This window comes from Ovis aries, chromosome 3 (genome assembly GCF_016772045.2).
Source record: "Ovis aries strain OAR_USU_Benz2616 breed Rambouillet chromosome 3, ARS-UI_Ramb_v3.0, whole genome shotgun sequence".
NCBI lineage: Eukaryota > Metazoa > Chordata > Mammalia > Artiodactyla > Bovidae > Ovis > Ovis aries.
Genome location: NC_056056.1, coordinates 2,028,489 through 2,049,040, shown reverse-complemented (window position 1 = coordinate 2,049,040; position 20,552 = coordinate 2,028,489). Strand labels below are relative to the sequence as shown.

Below are 20,552 nucleotides of genomic sequence, written 5' to 3'. Positions count from 1 at the left end.
CCGTGGGGGGCCTCTCCCTCCGGGACCTCTTGGGTCTCCCCTCGTTGCATCTGAGCCAAGTTGTCCTGCTCACGGGAGATGTCCATCCATCCCCAGCCCCTTGTCCCTGCTGCCGCAAGCCGCCACAGCCGCATGGGCAAGGCGAGGCCGCGCTCGCTGGATGCTGCTGGGCCTGGACCAGGCATGGTCCAAGGGTCCGTGCTACCACAGCGGCCTGGTGGTGGGGAGGAGTCAAGACCAGCTTGGTGGATGGAGGCCTTAGAGGGTTTGCAGCAGAAGCTGGGCTTTGGGGTCTAACTCAGGAGCTGGGCCAGAGAGTGGTCCCTGAGAGAGGGCGCCCGAGTTGGCCATGGAGACGCGTGGAGAGGACGGGGGTCCTCAGAGGGGTGCAGGTGACCCAGGATGGGGATGTGGGCTGCCGCTCATGGGGCTCTGGATTGGGGAGAGGGCTCTGAGATGGAGGGGCGGAGACACACCGATGCCCACTGCTTCCCCCCGGCTCGGGGGGCACACTCGTTGCTCTCCTCTGAGAGGCTCGGCCCAGGGGCTCTGCGCCTGAGTCTGCTCGGCCAGGAGGTGCCGGAGGATCAGTGCCGCCCCCGTGCGTGCAGCGGCGGTGTCCCCCGGCTCTGGTCCAGAGATAGCCCTGCCTGGCCTGGCAAGGGTGTGCCCCCTGGCAAAGTGGGGCCTCCCCCCTGTTGGCTGCTGTGGGCAGGAAGCTTCAGGGCAAGTCCTTCTGGACCAAACACACAGCGTGATGTGTCTGAGTGCTCACTCGGTCGCGTCCGACTCTGTGCCACCCCATGGACTGCAGCCCGCCAGGCTCCTCTGCCCATGGGGAGTCTCTAGGCGGGAAGACTGGGGTGGGTGGCCGTGCCCTCCTCCAGGGGATCTTCCCGCCCCAGGGATCGAGCCCGGGTCTCCTACAGCTCCAGCATTGCAGGCGCATTCTTTACCACGGAGCCGCTGTGTGGGTGAGGGGTCCCCAGGGATATTCGGGGGTGTGGCGTCTGAGTGGCGTGGACCCAGAAGGCTCCCTGCAGCTGGCAGGGCGCTGAGGGAGCCCTTCACGCCTGTGTTCCCATCAGGGAAATGGCCCTAGAGCTGCATGCCTTGTTCACAAGGATTGGGAAAACATGGGAGAAAGGAAGGTGGAAGGGGTTTTCCCTCATGTCCTGTGTGATGGTGGCCAAGGGCGTGGGTTCTGGAACTGGCCCCACACCCCGGGCGACGTGTGACCCTGGGCTAAGGTGCTTTACCTCTTTGCGCCTCTGTGTTCTGGTGTGAAAACCGGGGCTGATAATAAGCCCTGCATGCTGGGCGCTGCGCGGGTCAGGGTGTTCACAGGCCTCTGGCCCTTAGGGCGTCCAGGCCCCCAGGGAGGACCCGGACCTGTCGGCCATCATCACTGGGCGTTCTGTGTCAGCTTCAGACTGGCACTTACCAAGAGCATTGTCCTGACTGAGCAGCAAAGGCCTTTGCCGCCTGCCTCTATGGAGACCGAACTCCGCGCTGCCGTAGCTGTTGACGTCCAGCGACCCCGAGGGAGCTCAGGGTGGAGAGAGGCACTCTGTGCTCCAGGGAATCTGGGGGGACAGGTCTTCAGGTAGTTGGATGTCTTTAGGGACAGATTTTGTGATCTCCATCCTTGCATCTCCTCACAGCTAGAGAAGCAGTGAGTCCCTTCACGGTGACGTCAGACCCTCACGACCAACGAGAAGCCTTTCGTAAAATGATGCTTCGTGGCGTTAAACTCCCCCTTGACCAAAGCCTTGTATGCTGGCCTTCCCTCTCTGCCGCTTTGGAACAGACTCTCAGAGCCCTGCCTCCCGGGCTGCGGTCCTCATTCTGCTCCAAATACAACTTGGCTTGCAACGCTCAAGTTGTGCCTCGTTTTTGGCCAACACTTGTCTCCTCTCTGCTCTCAGAGTGGGACTGGCTGTCCCCAAGGAAGCCGCTCAGGTGTATGCACACTCAGGGAGTGGGGGTCACTTGGAGTGACAAGGAGGCAGCAAGCAGGTGACTCTGAGCGCTCCCTCTTTCCCGAATCCCAGTACAGGACAAAGACGCAGCAGGAGGGGCCGAGCCAAGGTTTCGGGTGATTTCCTGCGGTGGCTGGCCTGGTTCGTCATCGCCCGTCCATCAGCCCAGGAGGGTGGGAGGGGGCGCGCTGGCTGAGAAGGCTCAGCCCAGGGAAGCCGCCGTCCTGGGTCTGGTGGGGGGGGTGGGGGGGAATGGGGGGGTGGGGGGGAATGGGGGGTGGGGGAGATGGGGAGTGGGGGGGTCTGAAAGCCTTCCCCCGTCTCTCCCCGCCTCCCCTGATTTGAGTGCAGGGCCCTATTTCCCAGGTGGGCTGGTGATACTGTCTGCCTCCGGGGATGCTCTGGGAAGGGGCGTAGAGGGGAGGAAAGTCCCCCAGCCCAGCCCAGCCAGGAGAGTGGGCACGGGCCCATCTGCTGGGGACCCTCTCCTGCCCTAGGTCTGTACCAGCTCCCAGCCAGCCAGTGGCCGCGGCTGGAGGCCCCGCCCTGCCTGAGGTTGCACTGGGCGCCCCTCTGGGCCCGACCAGGGTCAGCCTGGGCCCTGTGCTTTCCCTGTGCTTGCAGGGGTGTGGCTGCCCGGGGCGGGGAGAGAGGCTGCCTCGAGGGGAAGGGGGCCCCAGGGAAGACGATGGGCTCTGCCCTTGGCCTGGACTCTCTGTGGGCCCAGAGGTGGGTGCAGACAGAGCAGGGCTGGGCAGAGCCCCCTTCTGCCCGGAGCAGCTGCCGGCCTGGAGGGGCCGACTCGGGTTCAGAGATGGGTGGCGAGGGGGTGGTGCCTGGCGCTGAGCCTGATCTCCTAGGGGAGAGCTTGGGGCATGAGCGGGTCCCCCTGCCCTGGCCCAGGCAGAGGGTCTGCACCCCGGCGCTGTGCCCGCCTTTGTGGTACGATCTTGGGTGGTGAGTCCCTCCAGTTTCCTCATCTGAAAATAGGTTGTTGACGGCCCGAGGTCATGGGCTGCTGGGGGGACAGTGGGCACGCACAGCGAGTCTTCACTGAAGCTGATGGTTCTTCCTGGGGGAACCAGAGAGGCTGAGCTATTCAAGATGGTGAAACTGAGGCTGGGAGTGGGTGGCCAGTGGGCACCTTGGCCCAGCTGGACGGAGTGGCCTGACGCGCTGAGGACAACCACGTGGGGCTCCCTGACCCACATGTTACCGATGTAACAGCCGTTCTCAACCTCCCTCCCTACTCCTGCTCCACCGAGGTCCCCAAACATGTCCCCAGCTCCTCATCACAGCTTGGACCTAAGGTTCCTGGCCGTGGGATCTCTGTCCCTTCAGGGGTCCCCGGCCCTATCACGAGGGCACCAGCGTGGCTGGTTGGCCAGTGGTGGGGGCAGGGTGGCCTGCAGCCGGCGTGGACAGATGGACAGAGGGCCACCGCACAGGGCCCTCCCCTCTCTCCCGCTGCAAGCCACAGCCATTCCCCAACTCCTTGATTTTTCATTAAAACAGCCACCGGCTCCGAGCTGCCAAGGTCACGGGGCTGCCAAGGGAGCTGAATGCGGGCCATTACGCTGGCCGCTAATGTCCTTGAGGCAGCGGCTGCTGGCGCGATCAGGCACCCGGGACACTCCAATCTCCGCCTGTCCAGCAGCGATGGTATCGGGGCCTGAGTGATCTCCCCGCGGGCAGCCCTCCCTGGGGAGCAAAGGGATGCTCGTGGGCTGCTGGTTGGCCCGAGGGGCTAAGAAAGGGGCCTCTCCCTGCTGTCCTCCCTTCATCAGCCAGCCGAGTTCGCGCTCAGTTCACTGGCTGCTGGGAAACATCACTCATTCCATCCTCTTCTGGCTGGAAGGCCTGGGCCAGCGCGGGCACAACCCCTGCGTGCTGCCCCCCCGAGGTGGTGGTGGGGGGTGGGGGCACCAAGCGGGCAGCAGCCCACCCCTGGGCCTCCTCAGGACCCGGGGTCCCATCACCTCAGTTACAAAAGGGCTGGGGTTCTAGGGGGTCCTGTCACCACCAGAACCCGCCAAGTAAGGGGCGTGCAGGGGCGGGAGTCCTATGCCCCAGCTGGAGACCCGGGGTCCGCGAGCCTCGCTGCCCCCTCCAGCGAGTCTCGTGGTGGCCCACATGTCGGCACACAGCGGCCCATGTGCAAGGGGCTGGAGCCGAGGGCCAGGGAGCCTGTTCTGGGCTGAGAAACCGCTGTAGATCTTGGCTAAGCAAAAGCTAGCAACAGCCAGAAGGCCTGTGCCTGGGGAGCGGATCGCCGGAGGCCAGGCCAGCGGGGAGCGCCTCTGAGCAGCGAAGAGGCTGCAGGGCCGGGCCCAGCCTCTGGTGCCTGCTGGGCCCCGAGGACCACATGCTGTCCGGTTCCAGTCACGGGCCGCCCGCCGGGCACAGAGGGTGGTGACCCGCCGCGAGCAGCTGGGGTGGGGCGGACTGACCGTAAAGGGCACAGGGGGGGCATGCGGGTGCTGGCTGGGGCTAGATCTGGACACTTACACAGCCGCACGGACGCGTCCCGGATCTCAGAAGGGTGCACAGGAAAGGGCGCGTTTCTCTGAGTGTAAATTATACCCAAACTGAACGACGAGAAAGCTCCCTTCCCCTGTTCCAGACACAGTCGGCACCGGGGTGGGTCCAGGCGGGACACCCTGCTCGGGAACCAGCCGCACCGGAGCAGGGCCCGTGCTGTTTGCCCCCGGGTCCCTGCTCTAGGCCCGGAGCCGCTGCTACTTGTGAGGCTGGGAGGGCTCCTGGGGCGAAGGTGGCCTGGCTGCAGGGTGGCGGGAATGGGCCTCAGTGGCCCGCCTCCCAGTTTCTGGTTCCACCCCGGTCTGGGAGAGAGGGGTGTCCGGGAGACAGAAGGCGGGGCTCTTCTGGAGTTTCACCAAACAGGCAGATAGACCACCCCAGAGGAGTCCAGGTGTGGGGAGGGGTGGGCAGAGCTGGGATGGGGTCTCAAACCCACTCAGCTCCTGGGTTTTCTTTCCGATCAGATGGTGGGGAAGATAACAGGTAATGAAGCCTCAGGAGCTCTCTAGGGGAGGTGGCTCCCCTTTGCTCCTGTTTAATTGACCCTTCTCAGCTTTTTGGCTAAGATCAAATGTCGTATGGGGGCTTCCCAGGTGGCTCAGCTGGTAAGGAGGACCCATCTGCCAGTGCAGGAGACGCCAGAGACGCAGGTTCGCTCCCCGGGTCGGGACAATTCCCTGGAGAAGGAAATGGCAACCCACTCCAGTCTTCTTGGCCTGGAGAATCCCATGGACAGAGGAGCCTGGCGGGCCACAGCCCACGGGGTCACACAGAATCGGACACACGCGAGCACGCAGCAGGGAGGGGATGTCGCTCTCCCTGCCTCCATCTCAGGCAAGGCCACGGCCTCTCCACCTCTCCCTTGCCCTGACAGCCCCCCACGGGGCATTCTGTGCTGTAGAAAATAGCTCCTGGGAATGGGTCTCCCTCCCATCCTGCCTGGGAGTCATGAAGCTTCTCCGGGGTTGGGTAACACAGCCGCTTTCATGGGGCCCGGCATCTGCGATACTGTGTTATCCCGTCAGCCAGGTCAGACCCTGACGCTGGGAAAGACTGAGGGCAGGAGAAGGGGACAACAGAGGATGAGATGGCTGGATGGCGTCACCGACTCGATGCCCATGAGCTTGAGTAAAGTCCAGGAGTGGGTGATGGACAGGGAGGCCTGGCGTGCTGCGGTCCACGGGGTCACAGACACAGGTGAGCCCCTGAGCTGCACTGATCGGCCAGGTAAGCCTGGCGGCTGGCACCTGAGTTACTGCTGCCGAAGGGGACTGGGAGCCCCCAGCAGCCCCTCTGAGGGCTGGGAGGCCCTCACCTCCCGTGGCTCACTTCGTGGCAGCCCACAGTGTGAGCCTGTGTGCAGGCTCCGTGCAGAGGGGCCCAGGCCGGGGGAGCGGTGAGTCCCGTACACAGACGTGGTGTGCTGTCCGCGCGACCTGAGGAGGGAAGGGACCGCCGTGTTCCCGCGTCCTTGTGCTCGGCTCTGTGTCTGGGATGCTCTCATTTCAGATGAGGGAGCTGAGGCTGGAGGAGCACAGGGGACCCACCCAGGCTGGCACTGGGTGCTTCTCAGGCGCTCCCCTGCCCCCCTGCTTGCCAGACCAGCTGTGCCAGCTTCCCCGCCTGGGGCCTGGGCACCAGCATGCTATCAATGCCTGGCGGTTTGCCGGGCAGCTGGGACTCTGTGTTGACCTGTTCTCCCTCATCAGACCCGTCCCTGTACTGTTCAATATGAAAATCATAGGAGATACAACTCAGCTCATATGTAATTTTGAAAATGAGAGCACTATAATGTCCCGGCTATGATATAAAGCAGGGACTGAAGGGAAGAGGCTGATAATAGCATTTAAAGTGGAAGTCGACCAGTGGCGTCCCCCTGTTTGTGACCCCGTGGACCATCTGGTCCGTGAAATTCTCCAGGCCAGAATACTGGAGTGGGTGGCCTTTCCCTTCGCCAGGGGATCTTCCCAGCTCAGCATTAAAAAGCCAAGATCGTGGCATCCAGTCCCATCTGCTGCTGCTGCTGCTAAGTCACGTTAGTTGTGTCCGACTCTGGGAGACCCCATAGATGGGGGCCCACTGTCTCTGGGATTCTCCAGGCAAAAACACTGGAGTGGGTTGCCCTTTCCTTCTCCAATGCGTGAAAGTGAAAACTGAAAGTGAAGTCGCTCAGTCGTGCCTGACTCTTGGCAACCCCATGGACTGCAGCCCACCAGGCTCCTCCATCCACAGGATTTTCCAGGCGAGAGTGCTGGAGCGGGGTGCCATCGCCTTCTCCGATCCAGTCCCATCACTCCATGGCAAATAGAAGGGAAAAGGTGGAAAAAGTGGCAGATTTTACTTTCTTGAGCCCCAAAATCACTGTGGACAGTGACTGCAGTCATGAAATCAGAAGGCGCTTGCTCCTTAGAAGGAAAACTGTGACAAACCTTGACAGTGTATTGAAAACAGAGACGTCACTTTGCTGATAAGGTCTGTATGGTCAAAGCTATAGTTTTTCCAGTGGTTGTTTACGAATGTGAGAGTCGGACCATGAAGAAGGCCGAAGGTTTGCTGCTAATTGTGGTGCTGGAGCACCGGAGCTTCAGCTTCAGCATCAGTCCCTCCAAAGAAATCCCGGGGCTGCTCTCCTTCAGAATGGACTGGTTGGATCTCCTTGCAGTCCAAGGGACTCTCAAGAGTCTTCTCCAACACCACAGTTCAAAAGCATCAATTCTTCGGCGCTCAGCCTTCTTCACAGTCCAACTCTCACATCCATACATGACCACAGGAAAAACCATATCCTTGACTAGACGGACCTTTGTTGGCAAAGTAATGTCTCTGCTTTTGAATATGCTATCTAGGTTGGTCATAAATTTTCTTCCAAGGAGTAAGCGTCTTTTAATTTCATGGCTGCAGCCACCATCTGCAGTTATATTGGAGCCCCCCCCAAAATAAAGTCTGACCCTGTTTCCACTGTTTCCCCATCTATTTGCCATGAAGTGATGGGACCGGATGCCATGATCTTCGTTTTCTGAATGTTGTGAACAGGGAGGCCTGGCATGCTGCGATTCATGGGGTCACGAAGAGTCGGACACGACTGAGCGACTGAACTGAACTGAATTGAACTGTGGTGCTGGAGAAGACTCTTGCAGTCCCTTGAACTGCAAGGAGATCAAGCCAGTCCATCCTAAAGGAAATCAGTCCCGAATAGTCATTGGAAGCTCCAAAACTTTGGCCACCTGATGCGAAGAGCTGACTCATTGGAAAAGACCCTGATGCTGGGAAAGATTGAGGGCAGGAGGAGAAGGGGACGGCAGAGGATGAGATGGTTCGATGGTATCACTGATCCAATGGACATGAATCTGAGCAAACTCCGGGAGATGGTGAAGGACAGGGAGGCCTGGCATGCTGCAGTCCCCTGGGTCGCGAAGACTCGGACACGGCAGTGACTGAATGATAGCAACAACAATGGAAAAGAATCTGAAAAAGAATAGATGTGAGTGTGTGTGAGTGTGTGTGTGAGTGTGTGTGAGTGTTGTATGTGTGTATGTGAGTGTTGTGAGTGTGAGCGTGTGAGTGTGTATGAGTGTGTGAGTGTGTCTGTGAGTGTGTCTGAGTGTGTGTCTGTGAGAGAGTGTGTGTGTGTCTGAGAGTGTGTGTCTGTGAGAGTGTGTGAGTGTGTGTGTGTCTGTGAGATTGTGTGTGTGAGAGTGTGTGTGTGTCTGAGTGTGTGTGTGTGTCTGAGAGTGTGTGTCTGAGTGTGTGTGAGTGTGTCTGTGAGAGAGTGTGTGAGTGTGTGTGAAAGTGTGTGTGTGTCTGAGTCTATATGTGTGTGTGTGAGTGTGTGTCTGAGAGTGTGTGTCTGTGAGTGTCTGTGAGAGTGTGTGTGTGAGTGTGTGTGTGTCTGTGAGATTGTGTGTGAGAGTGTGTGTGTGTGTGTGTCTGTGAGTGTGTGTCTGAGAGTGTGTGAGTGTGAGTGTGTGTGTGTCTGTGAGTGTGTCTGTGAGATTGTGTGTGAGAGAGTGTGTGTGAGTGTGTGTGTGAGTGTGTGTGAGTGTGTGAGTGTGTGTGTGTGAGTGTGTGTGTGAGTGTGTGAGTGTGTGTGTCTGTGTGTCTGTGAGATTGTGTGTGTGAGAGTGTGTGTGAGTGTGAGTGTGTGAGAGTGTGTGAGTGTGAGTGTGTGTGTGTCTGTGTGTCTGTGAGATTGTGTGTGTGAGAGTGTGTGTGTGTGTGAGTGTGTGTGTGTCTGAGTGTGTATGTGTGTCTGAGAGTGTGTGTCTGAGTGTGTGTGTGTGAGAGAGTGTGTGTGTGTGTGTCTGAGTGTGTATGTGTGTCTGAGAGTGTGTGTCTGAGTGTGTGTGTGAGAGAGTGTGTGTGTCTGTGTGTGTGAGTGTGTGTGAGTGTGTGTGTGTGAGTGTGTGTGTGTGAGTGTGAGTGTGTGTGTGTGTCTGTGAGTGTGTCTGTGAGATTGTGTGTGTGAGAGAGTGTGTGTGTGAGTGTGTGTGTGTGTCTGTGAGTGTGTGTCTGAGTGTATATGTGTGTGTGAGTGTGTCTAAGAGTGTGTGTCTGTGAGAGAGTGTGAGTGTGTGTGTGTCTGTGAGTGTGTCTGTGAGATTGTGTGTGTGTGTGTGAGTGTGTGAGTGTGTGTGTGTGAGTGTGTGTGTGTGAGAGTGTGTGTGTGTCTGTGAGTGTGTGAGTGTGTGAGTGTGTGTCTGTGAGAGTGTGTGTGTGTGAGAGTGTGTGTGAGTGTGTGTGTGTGTGTGTGTCTGAGAGTGTGTGTCTATGAGAGAGTGTGAGTGTGTGTGTCTGTGAGTGTGTCTGTGAGATTGTGTGTGTGAGTGTGTGTGTGTGTGAGTGTGTGTGTGTGTATCCGTGAGATTGTGTGTGTGTGTCTGAGAGTGTGTGTCTGTGAGAGAGTGTGAGTGTGTGTGTGTCTGTGTGTCTGTGAGATTGTGTGTGTGAGTGTGTGTGTGAGTGTGTGTGTGAGTGAGTGTGTGTGTGAGTGTGTGAGTGTGTGTCTGTGAGAGTGTGTGTGTGAGAGTGTGTGTGAGTGTGAGTGTGTGTGTGTGTGTCTGAGAGTGTGTGTCTATGAGAGAGTGTGTGTGTGTCTGTGAGTGTGTCTGTGAGATTGTGTGTGTGAGTGTGTGTGTGTGTGAGTGTGTGTGTGTGTCTGAGTGTGTGTGTGTGTCTGAGTGTGTGTGTGAGAGAGTGTGTGTGTCTGTGTGTGTGAGAGTGTGAGTGTGTGTGTGTGTGAGATTGTGTGTGTGTGTGTGAGTGTGTGAGTGTGTGTGTGTGTGAGTGTGTGTGTGTGAGAGTGTGTGAGTGTGTGTCTGTGAGAGTGTGTGAGTGTGTGAGTGTGTGTCTGTGAGAGTGTGTGTGTGTGAGTGAGTGTGTGTGTGTGAGTGTGTGTGTGTGAGTGTGTGTCTGAGAGTGTGTGTCTATGAGAGAGTGTGAGTGTGTGTGTGTCTGTGAGTGTGTCTGTGAGATTGTGTGTGTGAGATTGTGTGTGTGAGTGTGTGTGTGTGAGTGAGTGTGTGTGTGTGAGTGTGTGTGTGTGTGTGAGTGAGTGTGTGTGAGTGTGTGTGTGTCTGTGAGATTGTGTGTGTGTGAGTGTGTGAGTGTGTGTGTGTGAGTGTGTGTGAGTGTGTGTGTGTGTGAGTGAGTGTGTGTGAGTGTGTGTGTGAGTGTGTGAGTGTGTGTGTGTGTGTGTGAGTGTGTGTGTGAGTGTGTGTGTGAGTGTGAGTGTGTGTGTGTGTGTCTGAGAGTGTGTGTCTATGAGAGAGTGTGAGTGTGTGTGTCTGTGAGTGTGTCTGTGAGATTGTGTGTGTGAGTGTGTGTGTGTGTGAGTGTGTGTGTGTGTGTGAGTGAGTGTGTGCGTGTGAGTGAGTGTATGTAACTGAATCCCTCTGCTGTGTACCTGAAATGAACACAACACTGTCAAGCAGCTGTGCTTCAGTTTAAAGAAGGGTTTAGAGCCTCCAGCCCCCAGTGCGGTGGCCTCCGTGCGGTCCGCTGTTGGAAATCTCATTCAGGCTGGGCGGGATTATGCCCGGTTGCCGCACCTGCAGCGCTAACGTCTGGGCGTCCTCACCTGGCCTGGAACTCTGCAGGTGTGTGTGTTCTTGGAGTCCAGACTGGCAGCCAAGGGCGGAGGAGCTCAGCCCCGCTCCAGGCCGTCCCAGCCAGAGCCGGGGCCCCCCCCTGCCCCGCCCGGGGCCCCTCTGACCCTCGGAGCGAGCCCTCTCTGTGCCCCTGCTGCTGTCTCTGGGAGCCCGAAGGGGCGGCTTCTCCCTGCGCCGCCCGCGTGATCTGTCTGGCTGGCCCCGCCGCCCTGTCCTCCCGCGGTGATTGCATTTCGCACCGACTGGCTCAGAGTCACCGGTTATTGGCTCATTTTTCATTTTGCATCTGCGGTAACCAGACTTGGAAATAAGAAGCAGGGCAAGGCCTAAGCCAGATGGGGAAGGGCTGCGCGGACGCCTGCAAATGGGGTGGGGGCTTTCCAGCGGTGGCGCAGGGGGTGCGGCCGGCTCCCGCCCAGGCCCACCTGGGGTCTGGCCCCAGCCTCGTCTCACTGCCAGGCCCGCATGGCCGGGGTTTTCGCGGCTGCAAAGTGGGAGAGTAAGACCCACCTTGAGAGCTTCATGGCACATAGTAGGTATTCAGTTGGTGCAGTTGTTACGATAATGGCTATATGCTGTTTCAGCGTTGTTTTAGAAGTCATGAAACGATGGCAGTGCGTCACTGGGGGCTGTTTTAGAGACGTAGAGAGTGAGAATGAGCCATGGGACGCCTGGCCTGGCCTGGCCTCCTCTCTGCTATTCAATTACCCTCCCTCACCCCCCGCTCCTCCTGTGATCTGATTACTTCGGTGCCCACGAGGCGCTCCTGTTGACACATCGGAGGAGCTAGCTGCTGCAGCTCTTCTCTTCGGGGTGGGGCTGGTCTCCAGACCTCCTAAAACAATCCTTTCGTTCTTGAGATTTGCAGCAGGCAGAGTGAGGGTCCGTGCATCTCGCTGTCTCGCTGTCCGTCTATGGATGAGAAGGACGGAATGACCAGCTCAACCAAGGTGGCAACACAGCAGCTGGGCTGGGGTTCAGACTCAGGCGTCTGCATCTCAAGCGCTTGCTGTTTCGGGATCCAGTCTGCATTCAACATTTACCTCGCTCAGGGCTCGGCGCTTGGCAAACACAGTGGGGAAGGCGTCAGATCCCACAGAGGCTGGGGCAGGGGACACACGCAGATGGAGCACGGAGCGGAGCGACCGGAGAGCTGCTGGGGGCTCTGACGGCGGGCCTCAGGGGGACACACCTGTGGCCAGGGTCGGGGGGGCTTCTTCAGGTGGGACCGTCTCAAGGAGGTGACCCGGGGATGGCATGGAGCCTGCAGGCTCTGGACCGGGCGGGCAGAGTGGACAGCGGGCTGCTGCTGCTGCTGCCAGAGCCGTGCGTAAGGTCACCGCGGGCCTGACTGGTGGGGTGCGTCCCGGCGCTTGAGCCGGGCACCGGGACTAGGGGAAGGGGCAGTCGGCATGTGGTGCCCAAGCTGGGCCATGCAGCCCTGTGCTTCAGCAGCCTGGGCATCCGGATTTGATGGCACCCACTTCTTGGAGAAAATGGCAAGCCCACCCCAAGAAAAGCCAGGCGCTCAGCAAATCTCTCTCCTCCTCCTGCGCAGGTTATTATGGGCTGGGAGGGATCATAAACACCTTTCCGTGATGCTTGCTTGCTTTGCGGGGTCATGGACCCGTCAGAGCGTTTGTGAGTTTGAAGATTTTGTAGGTTCCTTGGTAGGTATGTGCATTGCTGGCCAAGTGATACCGCAGATCCTGGGCAAACCCCAGCCTGGTCTGGGCAGACCTGGGCACCTGCAGCTCACGGCCTCCCTGAGCCCTGGGGTCCCACTGGGAAGTGCGGTTAGTCAGGCAGTGCCTCACCCGGCCGAGTGCCCATGTGGTCCTCGGGCACCTGCGTTCTGAGTGACAGCGTTGCCCCTCCCCCCACATGGCTGCTCCCCTGTGCCAGGAGGCACGTGGCCTCTTTTCATCCTTTACGCTGGTGGCCAGAAGCCCAGGAAGCGGTCCGGGGAGCGGGCCCCCGGGGGGAAGCCCAGCACCCCTCCATGTCGGCCACCGTGGCCTGAGCTTCCTCCGCGGGTGCGGGTGGGGCCGCCTTCTCCCCAGGCAGGTGGGCTCACACTGTGTCGAGGGTGCCTGCGGGCTGGTGGGGGGGGGGGTGGTCACAGCACAGAGATGCCCAGCCCCAGCTCCCTGTCCCCTGTCGGTGGGATTGGGATGGGAGATCTAGAGGGATCCGGAGGAGCCAGGATCGGGGCTTGACTGGGGGGTGGGCAGAGGGACAGAGCGCCCCCAGGGGCTGGGGCAGGGGAGGCAGGGGTTTCCCACTGCCTGTGGCCCCCAGGACAGGGTCTCCCCGGCGGGTGCGGCGAGTGCGCCTGAAAGCGAGTGTTTCTCTCTCTCTAATGAGCCCCCATAAATCGCGCCTTTCATGTACAGTAGCCCTCCAGCAGTCCCGGACACAGGCCTCTCCAGCGCCCTCCCTGGGGCAGCTGACGGGCACCCTCCCCAGTGCCTGCTGAGTCCAGGCTCCGCCGGACACTGCCGGCCGGGCTGCAAGTTCCCAGGGCTGGAGGGGAGGTGGTGGGGCAGTCGTGGCCGCTCCGCCTTCACAGGCCGAAGTAGCGTGTCTTCCCCAGGCGGGAGCGTGTCTTCCCCAGGCGGGTGCGTGTCTGGGGTCCGGCCCGGCGATCTTTCCACACGTCGTGTTCGTCAACACATGTTCCTTCTCGAAGAGCAGTTTCTGTCGAGGTGAAATTCACGTCCCATAAAATGAGCCTCTGCCAGCGGGCCGCCCAGCGGCGTTCGGCCCGTTCACAGCGCTGTGCTCCCAGCCTTCTATCTGGTTCCAGGACCTTACCATCACCCCAGAGGGAACCGCCCCCCAGCCCTGGCAACCCCCGGTCGGGTTTCTGTTTCGAGGGGTCCCTTATGCCGGACACTTCCCGGCCACACGTGGCCTGCCTTCTCTCGCCTGGGAGCTGGTCTTTGAGGTTCATCCACGTTGTTTTCCCCGAACTTCCCTCTTGTTGGGGGTGTGTCCGAGGCCCCAGGTCTGGCTGCATTCCACACGCTTCACTTGATACACTTGAGAGGTAGGTGTCAGCACTGTGTGATTCCTACTTGAAGGACAAGGAAGCTGAGGCTCCCTGAGGTCGGGCGACGCTGCCCGAGGCTGCAGCTGGGGCTTCAGGCTCTCCTGTCCTTCGGACCCCGCTTCTGGCTCCTGCTCGTCCCTGGAGCCCTGGTCCCACCTCCACCGCCTCCCAGAAGTCATGAACAGGGCCGCCTGGGTGCAGAGCCCGTTTAGAGTTTCCCCTGCTGGAGGGAAGCTCCTCGCAGGCAGTGAGCTCTTGTCCTTGGCCCTCGTGGGCCCCCCGGACCTGTGCACAGTGGGCGCTTATCAGTTAGCAGGCAGTGCCTCTTAATGGGCTCCCTGGGTTGGGGCCCTGGGACACGGCCATGGCCTGGATAGACTTCCGGCGCTCTGCGGCCACCCAGGGGTCCCTGTGCCTGCAAGGGCGTTCCTTCTGTGAACCTCGGGTCAGCTGGTTTCTTGAACCTCTTTTTGACTTAAAGGAAAATCGTGTGTTTGGAACATAGGATGCTGCCAGGAGGGCCCGAATCTCTCACCTCCCTTCTAGAAAAATAGATCGTCATTTCCTTTGCCTTTTCTTTCCGCTCATAGTGGAGCAGATGTTGGCTTTCCAATAAACAGGGGAAGAAATAGATGAGAGACGTTTAGCAAACTATCTCTGTGCAGGCCAGAGTTATCACTCTGATTTCAACGGGGACCATAAAATTTTATGAGCTATTAAATTGTCCTAAAGCTCCTTTAACATACAAACTTGAGTGGCTGAGATTACCCATTAAGAAAAAGTGGGTTACATCAGGGGAACTTTCACTGCTAACACTCAATTGTGTTCAATCAATAAAACTTTTAACTAGCCACGTTGCTCTGGGCGGATTATACGGGTCTTGCTGGGGACGGGCCAGCCGGTGGTCCTGGACCCATCGTTGAGCATTGCCTTGGCTGGGGAGCGGGACTCTCAGCCAGGCCCGTCACCTCTGAGCATTCCAGAAGGTTCTGCTTCCTGCCTGGGCATCTGTGGTCAAGCGGTAGCTTGAGCTGGGAGGTGGGCTTAGAGGCCAGCGTGTGCTGGGGGTTCCCACCAAGAACCCAGCAGGGAGCCCGAGCACCAGGCCGCACTGTGGGTGGGAGCTACGCCTCTCAATGGTGGGGACTGGGGGCTCCTTGGCTGTGGAGGTGCCTCCCCTGGGGTTGACCCCTCAGCCAGAGTGCTCTGTGAAAGGAGCCACGGCCACCCGGCCGGTGCCCCTGGATCCAGGAGGACCCCCACCTCGAAAGGGACGGGGGCCAGGAGGCACCGTCACTGCGGGGCTCCTGGCCCTCCGTCCTCTGGCAGGGCTACGGGCCTGTGTCCAGTCTGCTCCGGCTGGGGCTGGGCCACCCTGGGCTGGGCTGCTCAGAGGAGGTGCGAGGCCCGAGGGGCTGCCCTACTGGGCTGATGGGCAGGGCGCCGCTTGGAAGGAGGAGGAGGGAGGAGGAAGGGCTTGAACCGGGGGCTCTGTGGTCCTGGCTGGACCCTTCCCCACTTCCTCACCCGTAGGGTGGGGCGGGAACCTCTGCTTCCTGGCCTCGCACCTATTGTAAAGTGCTGGGAAACCGTGGCTGGACCAAAAAAGAAAGTAAATTCTGTAGAACAAAAGGAGGGATTTGGTAAACTCCTATAGAAGAATGGGGTTGCTTTGCCCCCTGCCCGGGGAGGTGAGGTAGGGCCGGGTGGAGGGGGGCCAGGCTGCCCCGTGTGACAGGCAGGTGAGGCCGGGGCACGTGGCCTCCGGAGTCCTCGTGAGCCCAGAGAACCCTCCCAAGGCCGGAGGGTATGTGCTGGGGCAAGTTTAAGACCATTTCTGCGGGCTGCGCGGTCATCTGCCTCCACCCCCGGCCCAAGGGTCCACATGGCGGAAGACAGCAGGGCTGTAGAGGGGCGGGAGTGGGCTGGGGAGCCCCACTGGGCCAGGGCTGTGGCAGGGCCCGTGGTTGTCAGGTGTGGGCCTGGGTCTTCCGTATTTCCTGGGGGCAAGAGGGGGGCATGTCGGACTGTCCTGGGATGAGAATGGTCAGCCCTGAGCTGCTGCTGCCCCAGAGGCCTGATTCTTGCCCATCGCCCCAGCCACAGACTGCAGGGTGTGGGGCCCAGGGACGCTGGCCTTTCCCCGTGCCGGGCAGCCACTGTCCCCGCACCCGCGGTGCTCAGGGCAGCCGGGAGGCCCGGCCCAAGCGGCCGTCTGCAGGGCTGACCCTGGAATCCTAGCCCCTTGCAACAGTCCAGTTGGGCAATTCCCGGGGGAGAGCTCTGCCCGGAGCCGGGCTTCCCATCCCCGCATCTGGGTCAGCGCAGACGCGCCCTGCTACCAGTGTTTACGAGCCGCCTCTAATCCCTGCACGCCTCCGGAGCCCGCCTCTGTCTCCAGCTGGCTTCGCTGCAATGCTCTGGCCCCGAGGTCAGGGAGACACATCTCTCAGGCCCGCAGTCCCGCCGCTGTGGTGCCTGCCGGCTGGGAGAGAGCCCGGTCAGAGGCTTCCTGGGGCAGCCCAGGCAGTCGGGTTTGGGGGGCTGTCGGGGTGGGGGCTGTGGTCAGCGTGCAGACCTGGCAGGGAAGCAGGCCGGAGTCGAGGAGTGTGCTTTGCCGGACGCCAATTAGCCTGGAATTCGGGGCCTGCGGCCTCCCCCGCCTGCCTGGTGGTGGGGCCTGAGATCCACTTCCCACCAGACCCTTCCTGCGGGACCCCTCTCTGGTTCCTGGAGTCCCACGACCCAGGGGCACGTCCGGGATCAGAGGGCCCTAAGCCTCGGGTTGGGAATGAAGGTGGGGGGGCGGCTGTCTGGAGTGCAAGCCAGACTCCTGCCAGCCTGACCCAGCCCTTCTGCCAGCTCCAGGAGGGGCCCCGTGAGGCGCTGGCCTCTGTGGGCCTTGGAAACGAGGGGGGCAGAAGAGGCCCCCCAACTTGAAACCTAAACTTCCGGGCCTTTGGCTCAAGGGTGGCTTCTAGGAGCTCCAGATAAACAGTAGTGTTTCCAGAGCAAATTCACCCCGAAGGCACTTTTAGGTCATCCCACTCTAGTATCAATGAGCTTTCCAGACCAGCTTGAATACAGAGCTGGGAGGGGCCGGGCACTGTGCTTGGGCCTCTGCGAAGAGGGGAGTGGGGCAGACCAGGAGGTGCCTCCTGGCAAAACTAGACATCCCAAGGGCCCCCGGGAGGAAGGCCCAGGAGGAGGAGGAGGTGTGACCTCAGTGTGGGGAGCTGAGCTGGGAAGGAGTCCGGCCCTGGGAGCATGAGAACATTCGTGCGGGGGTAATGGGGAGCTAAGGAGGGCTGTGTGGTGAGGGAGCAGACCTCCAGCAGCGTATTTTGGGGAGGTGATGCCGGAAAGTAGCGTGAGGGCTGCAGGTGGGAGGGATGGAGGTGGGACCCTGGGCTCTCAGATGTCCGCTGAACCCAGTGAGAAATGCCCAGCAGGGAGGGTGAGGGTGAGGACTTGGGCTTTCCCTGCCCTTTAGCCGAAGTGGCTCTTTGACTTGGTGGCTTTGTCTTATGGAGTTGTCCCCAAACCCTCAAGGACCCCCTGCCCCAGAAGATGAAGCTCTGTGTTCCCTTGGGGGCAGGGAACACGCCCAGCTGCCCCAAGGCTTCCGGAAGCTGTTCCAGGAACACGGGCTCTGTGAGGTGTTAATGGGGTCCCCGGAGGTCTCAGGCATCCAGGTCAGTTCAGTTCAGTCGCTCAGTCGTGTCCGACTCTTTGCGACCCCACGGACCACAGCACACCAGGCCTCCCTGTCCATCACCAACTCCCGGAGTCCACCCAAACCCATGTCCACTGAGTCGGTGATGCCACCTGGGTTCAGGTCAAACCCTAAGTCCACTGCAGGTTGTCTAACCCCAGTCAGCATGTCCCGGGACCCCCGAGTCCTGTGCTGGGCAGGCTCTGTTCCTCAAATGTGTGCACAGCAGGGCCCTGCCAAGCCCCCCTGGTGAACGCCGACATGCCCTTCTGGACCCCGAGGGTAGAGGGGCAGGTATGCTAGGCGTCAGCTGGGAGGGAAGGCCTGGAGCTGCTGGCTGGGGAGTGCCCACACCCCTCCCCTGGGCGGAGTGACTGACCACTCCAGTTGGGGGATCACGGCCCCGACTGCCCGGCCTGTGACCCAGCCATTCAGTCCTTGGGGGCAGGGGCAGACCTGGGCTCGCATCCCTCTGTCCATCCATTGACCGCGTGGGCTTGGACGCATTAGGTGGCCTTCCACAGCCTCCTCAGGGGACGTGAGGCCGCCCCCGACCCGGTGTCTGTGGCCTTCAGGACAGTGACAGTAGATCCCGTACGGACACTCTGGGAGACCCAGCCTGGCCCCTGGGGGAGCGGTCAGCCTGGGAGGAAGGCTGCCACGGCCTGGGGCATGGTCCCTGGGAGGCCAGCATGGCCGCACGGCGGCTCCTCCCTCACCCTGGCTTTGCCTCGGCTGGGACGACACTCCGTGGCTTCCTCCTCTTCCTGACACGTGGGGCACACACGCGGGGTCGGCAGGCCGCTCATGCCGGGACCAGCGCAGGACCTACAGAGGGGTCCTGGGCATGTGGCCCATCGCACGTGGGCCCCGGGGCCGAGCACTGGGGGTGTGCCCCCCGCCCCCACGCCCTCTGCTGTCCCAGCTCCCCCGGGCCGGGCGGGGGGAGCAGAATGCCGGTGTCCCCCTCTCTCTCCCAGGCACTGGAGAAAGTGGCTTCATTTGGCCTGCTGTTGCAGAACGGCTTGGCTCACAGGTGCCCGGAGGCCCAGCCGGCCAGGGAGTCCCCGCCAGCCGAGGGGTGGAGGGCCTGGCGGCGCTGGCATTGGCTGGCAGCCCCCGCGGCCCCTCCCTGCTGCCCAGCTCCCAGATGGGCCTCCTGGCCGGGACTCCGCCCGCTGCAGCCAGGCTGGAGGACGCTCCCCGGCCCCCCGGGGCCACCCCGGGGGGTGCGGGCAGGAATTCAGGGCCTTGGCTTTTCCCGTGCTGCCTGGCCGCCGCGGCAAGGACAGAGAGGCTGCTGGCGGGAAGCCCTGCGCCTCGGGAGGCTGTCGCAACCCTCTGAGACACACAAGCGGGCGGCGGGGGGACCCCCTCACTGGGCACCGAGCCTGGGAGCCCCAGTCTCTTGGGCAAGGAGGGACTGAGCTATGGGGCCAGGCGCACAGGCCCCACGACTTAGAGGGATCCACGTGCCGGGGGTTTCTGCTCCCTCCTGCCCCACACGGGGTACTCAGTCAGCCAGCAGGCATTCACTGAGCACCTACTGGGCGCTGCCTGCAGTTCCAGCCCGTTTTCCCGGTCTACCTGTTTCCCCCCCGGCTCCCCCTACCTGCTCCCTGGTCCTCAGGCCTCCAGAAGCCTCGCTGTCCTCCCCAAGGCCCCGCCACAGCCCCAAGGGCACCATGTCGCCCCAGCCCTGCAGTACGTGCACTGCCCTGGTGTGTGCTTGTCCGGTGCCAGCCAGCCCGAGTGGAGTGCCGTCCCTCCACAGCCCAGTCCTGAGTCAGGCCGACAGCCAGCCCTCGAGGCTCCTGAGCGGGGAGGATGGTGGACTTGGTGGTGTGTGGGGGGTGATTCCTCCCCAGGGTGAGGCTGATGGTCCCAGGGAACTCCAAGGCCAGGGCCCCACCTGGCCGCCTTCCTCCCGTCCATGGTGCAGAGGTGGGAGAGGGCAGGGGTGCGGAGGGGTGGGGACAGGTTTCTCTGCTGCGGGCGCCTCACCCCTACGTGGGCTCTCGTCTCTGTCTTGGGATGGAGGTGGTGTTCTGCCCATTTTACTGATGAGAAGACTGAGCCCCAGGTGGATTGAGCGGGGAGGGGCTGAGCTGGGCAGGGTCCTGCTCTTTGCCAGGAAAGTCAGCCTTTGGCATCTGAGGCCACACATCCCCAGCACCCGGGGGCGCCCCTTGGGAGCTTCTAGGCCCTCGGCACCGTCATTACTGCGTAAAACGCTCCCGGAGGAGCCGAGAGACCAGCGGGTGAGCAGGTCTGGGCCCCGGAGCATGCCTTCCCACCAGGCTCACCTCCCGCCCGTGTCTCACCTTCAGACGCCATGTCTCCCTTAATTAGCTGCCTGGGGAGCCGGGCCCCCTGCTTCCTTCCGAGGGTGGTGCTAACCTGGGTCTGCTCCAGCTGGGTTCCTCGGGAAGGGGTGGGGTGAATCGGGAGCTGCTGTGTGCCGCAGGCGAGCCACACGCACAGACACGGGGGCACACCCACGGGCACAGAACACCCACAGGCGTTGGCACGCTCTGTGTTCCTTCCCAGAGCTGTGTATAGACACGCATCCTCCCGGCGAGGCCTCCACGCGGCCCCCGCGTCTGCACACGCAGGCTGTGGCCCGGAGCACGGGCTCGCATGGGGACTGGCCCCACAGGGCGCCTTGAGCGGGCAGTGGGCTGCGTGGAGGCCCTCCTCCCGCCCGCATTCCCCACTGCCCCCCCCACCCCCACCCCCAGCAGCTGGCCCTTCTTTTGCAATTCTAGCATTTACTTCACAGTCCTTTATGTCGGCAGAGGCTTTCAAAACACTTTAGGCTTGTTTACTGAGCTGTGCAAGAACATTTTGTCTCCTTTCCAACTCAGCCTTCCAGAAGGACCAGGAACGTGCCCGTCTCTGGCGGGGCCAGCTGTGTGCTGTGCCAGGAGCAGCCCCCTCTTCTTAAAGGGCCAGCTGGGCTCCCCCTCCATGCTGGACGGTGCCCACTCGGACCCTGGGGCTGCTGGCCCCAGATGCCGGGGCTGGTGAAACAGGGCGTTAAAACCCTGGGACTGGGAACCAGTACAGGGGATCGTACTCCTGACAGAACAGCCCCAGTTCCTTATGGTTACATTGTAACCCTGGGAGGGGGTGTTCCTAAAGAATCTGCCTGC

At 61.1% G+C, this 20,552-nt stretch overlaps 1 protein-coding gene across 2 annotated transcripts; it reads right to left on the bottom strand.

Annotated features, from left to right (window-relative positions):
- Positions 1-6,942: 6,942 nt before the first annotated feature.
- Positions 6,943-19,805, bottom strand: LOC121819256 (histidine-rich glycoprotein-like). Of its 2 annotated transcripts, none has more exons than XM_060413726.1 (2): positions 19,722-19,805; positions 6,943-13,327 (listed from the first exon to the last, which is right to left on the bottom strand). In XM_060413726.1, the coding sequence occupies exon 2, from the start codon at positions 10,531-10,533 to the stop codon at positions 9,592-9,594; it is 942 nt and encodes a 313-aa protein (XP_060269709.1). In that variant the 5' UTR covers positions 10,534-13,327; positions 19,722-19,805; the 3' UTR covers positions 6,943-9,591. The 2 variants fall into 2 exon arrangements, with proteins under 2 accessions (XP_060269709.1, XP_060269710.1); XM_060413727.1 differs by having other exon boundaries at positions 6,943-11,539.
- Between the last annotated feature and the right edge of the window lie 747 nt (positions 19,806-20,552).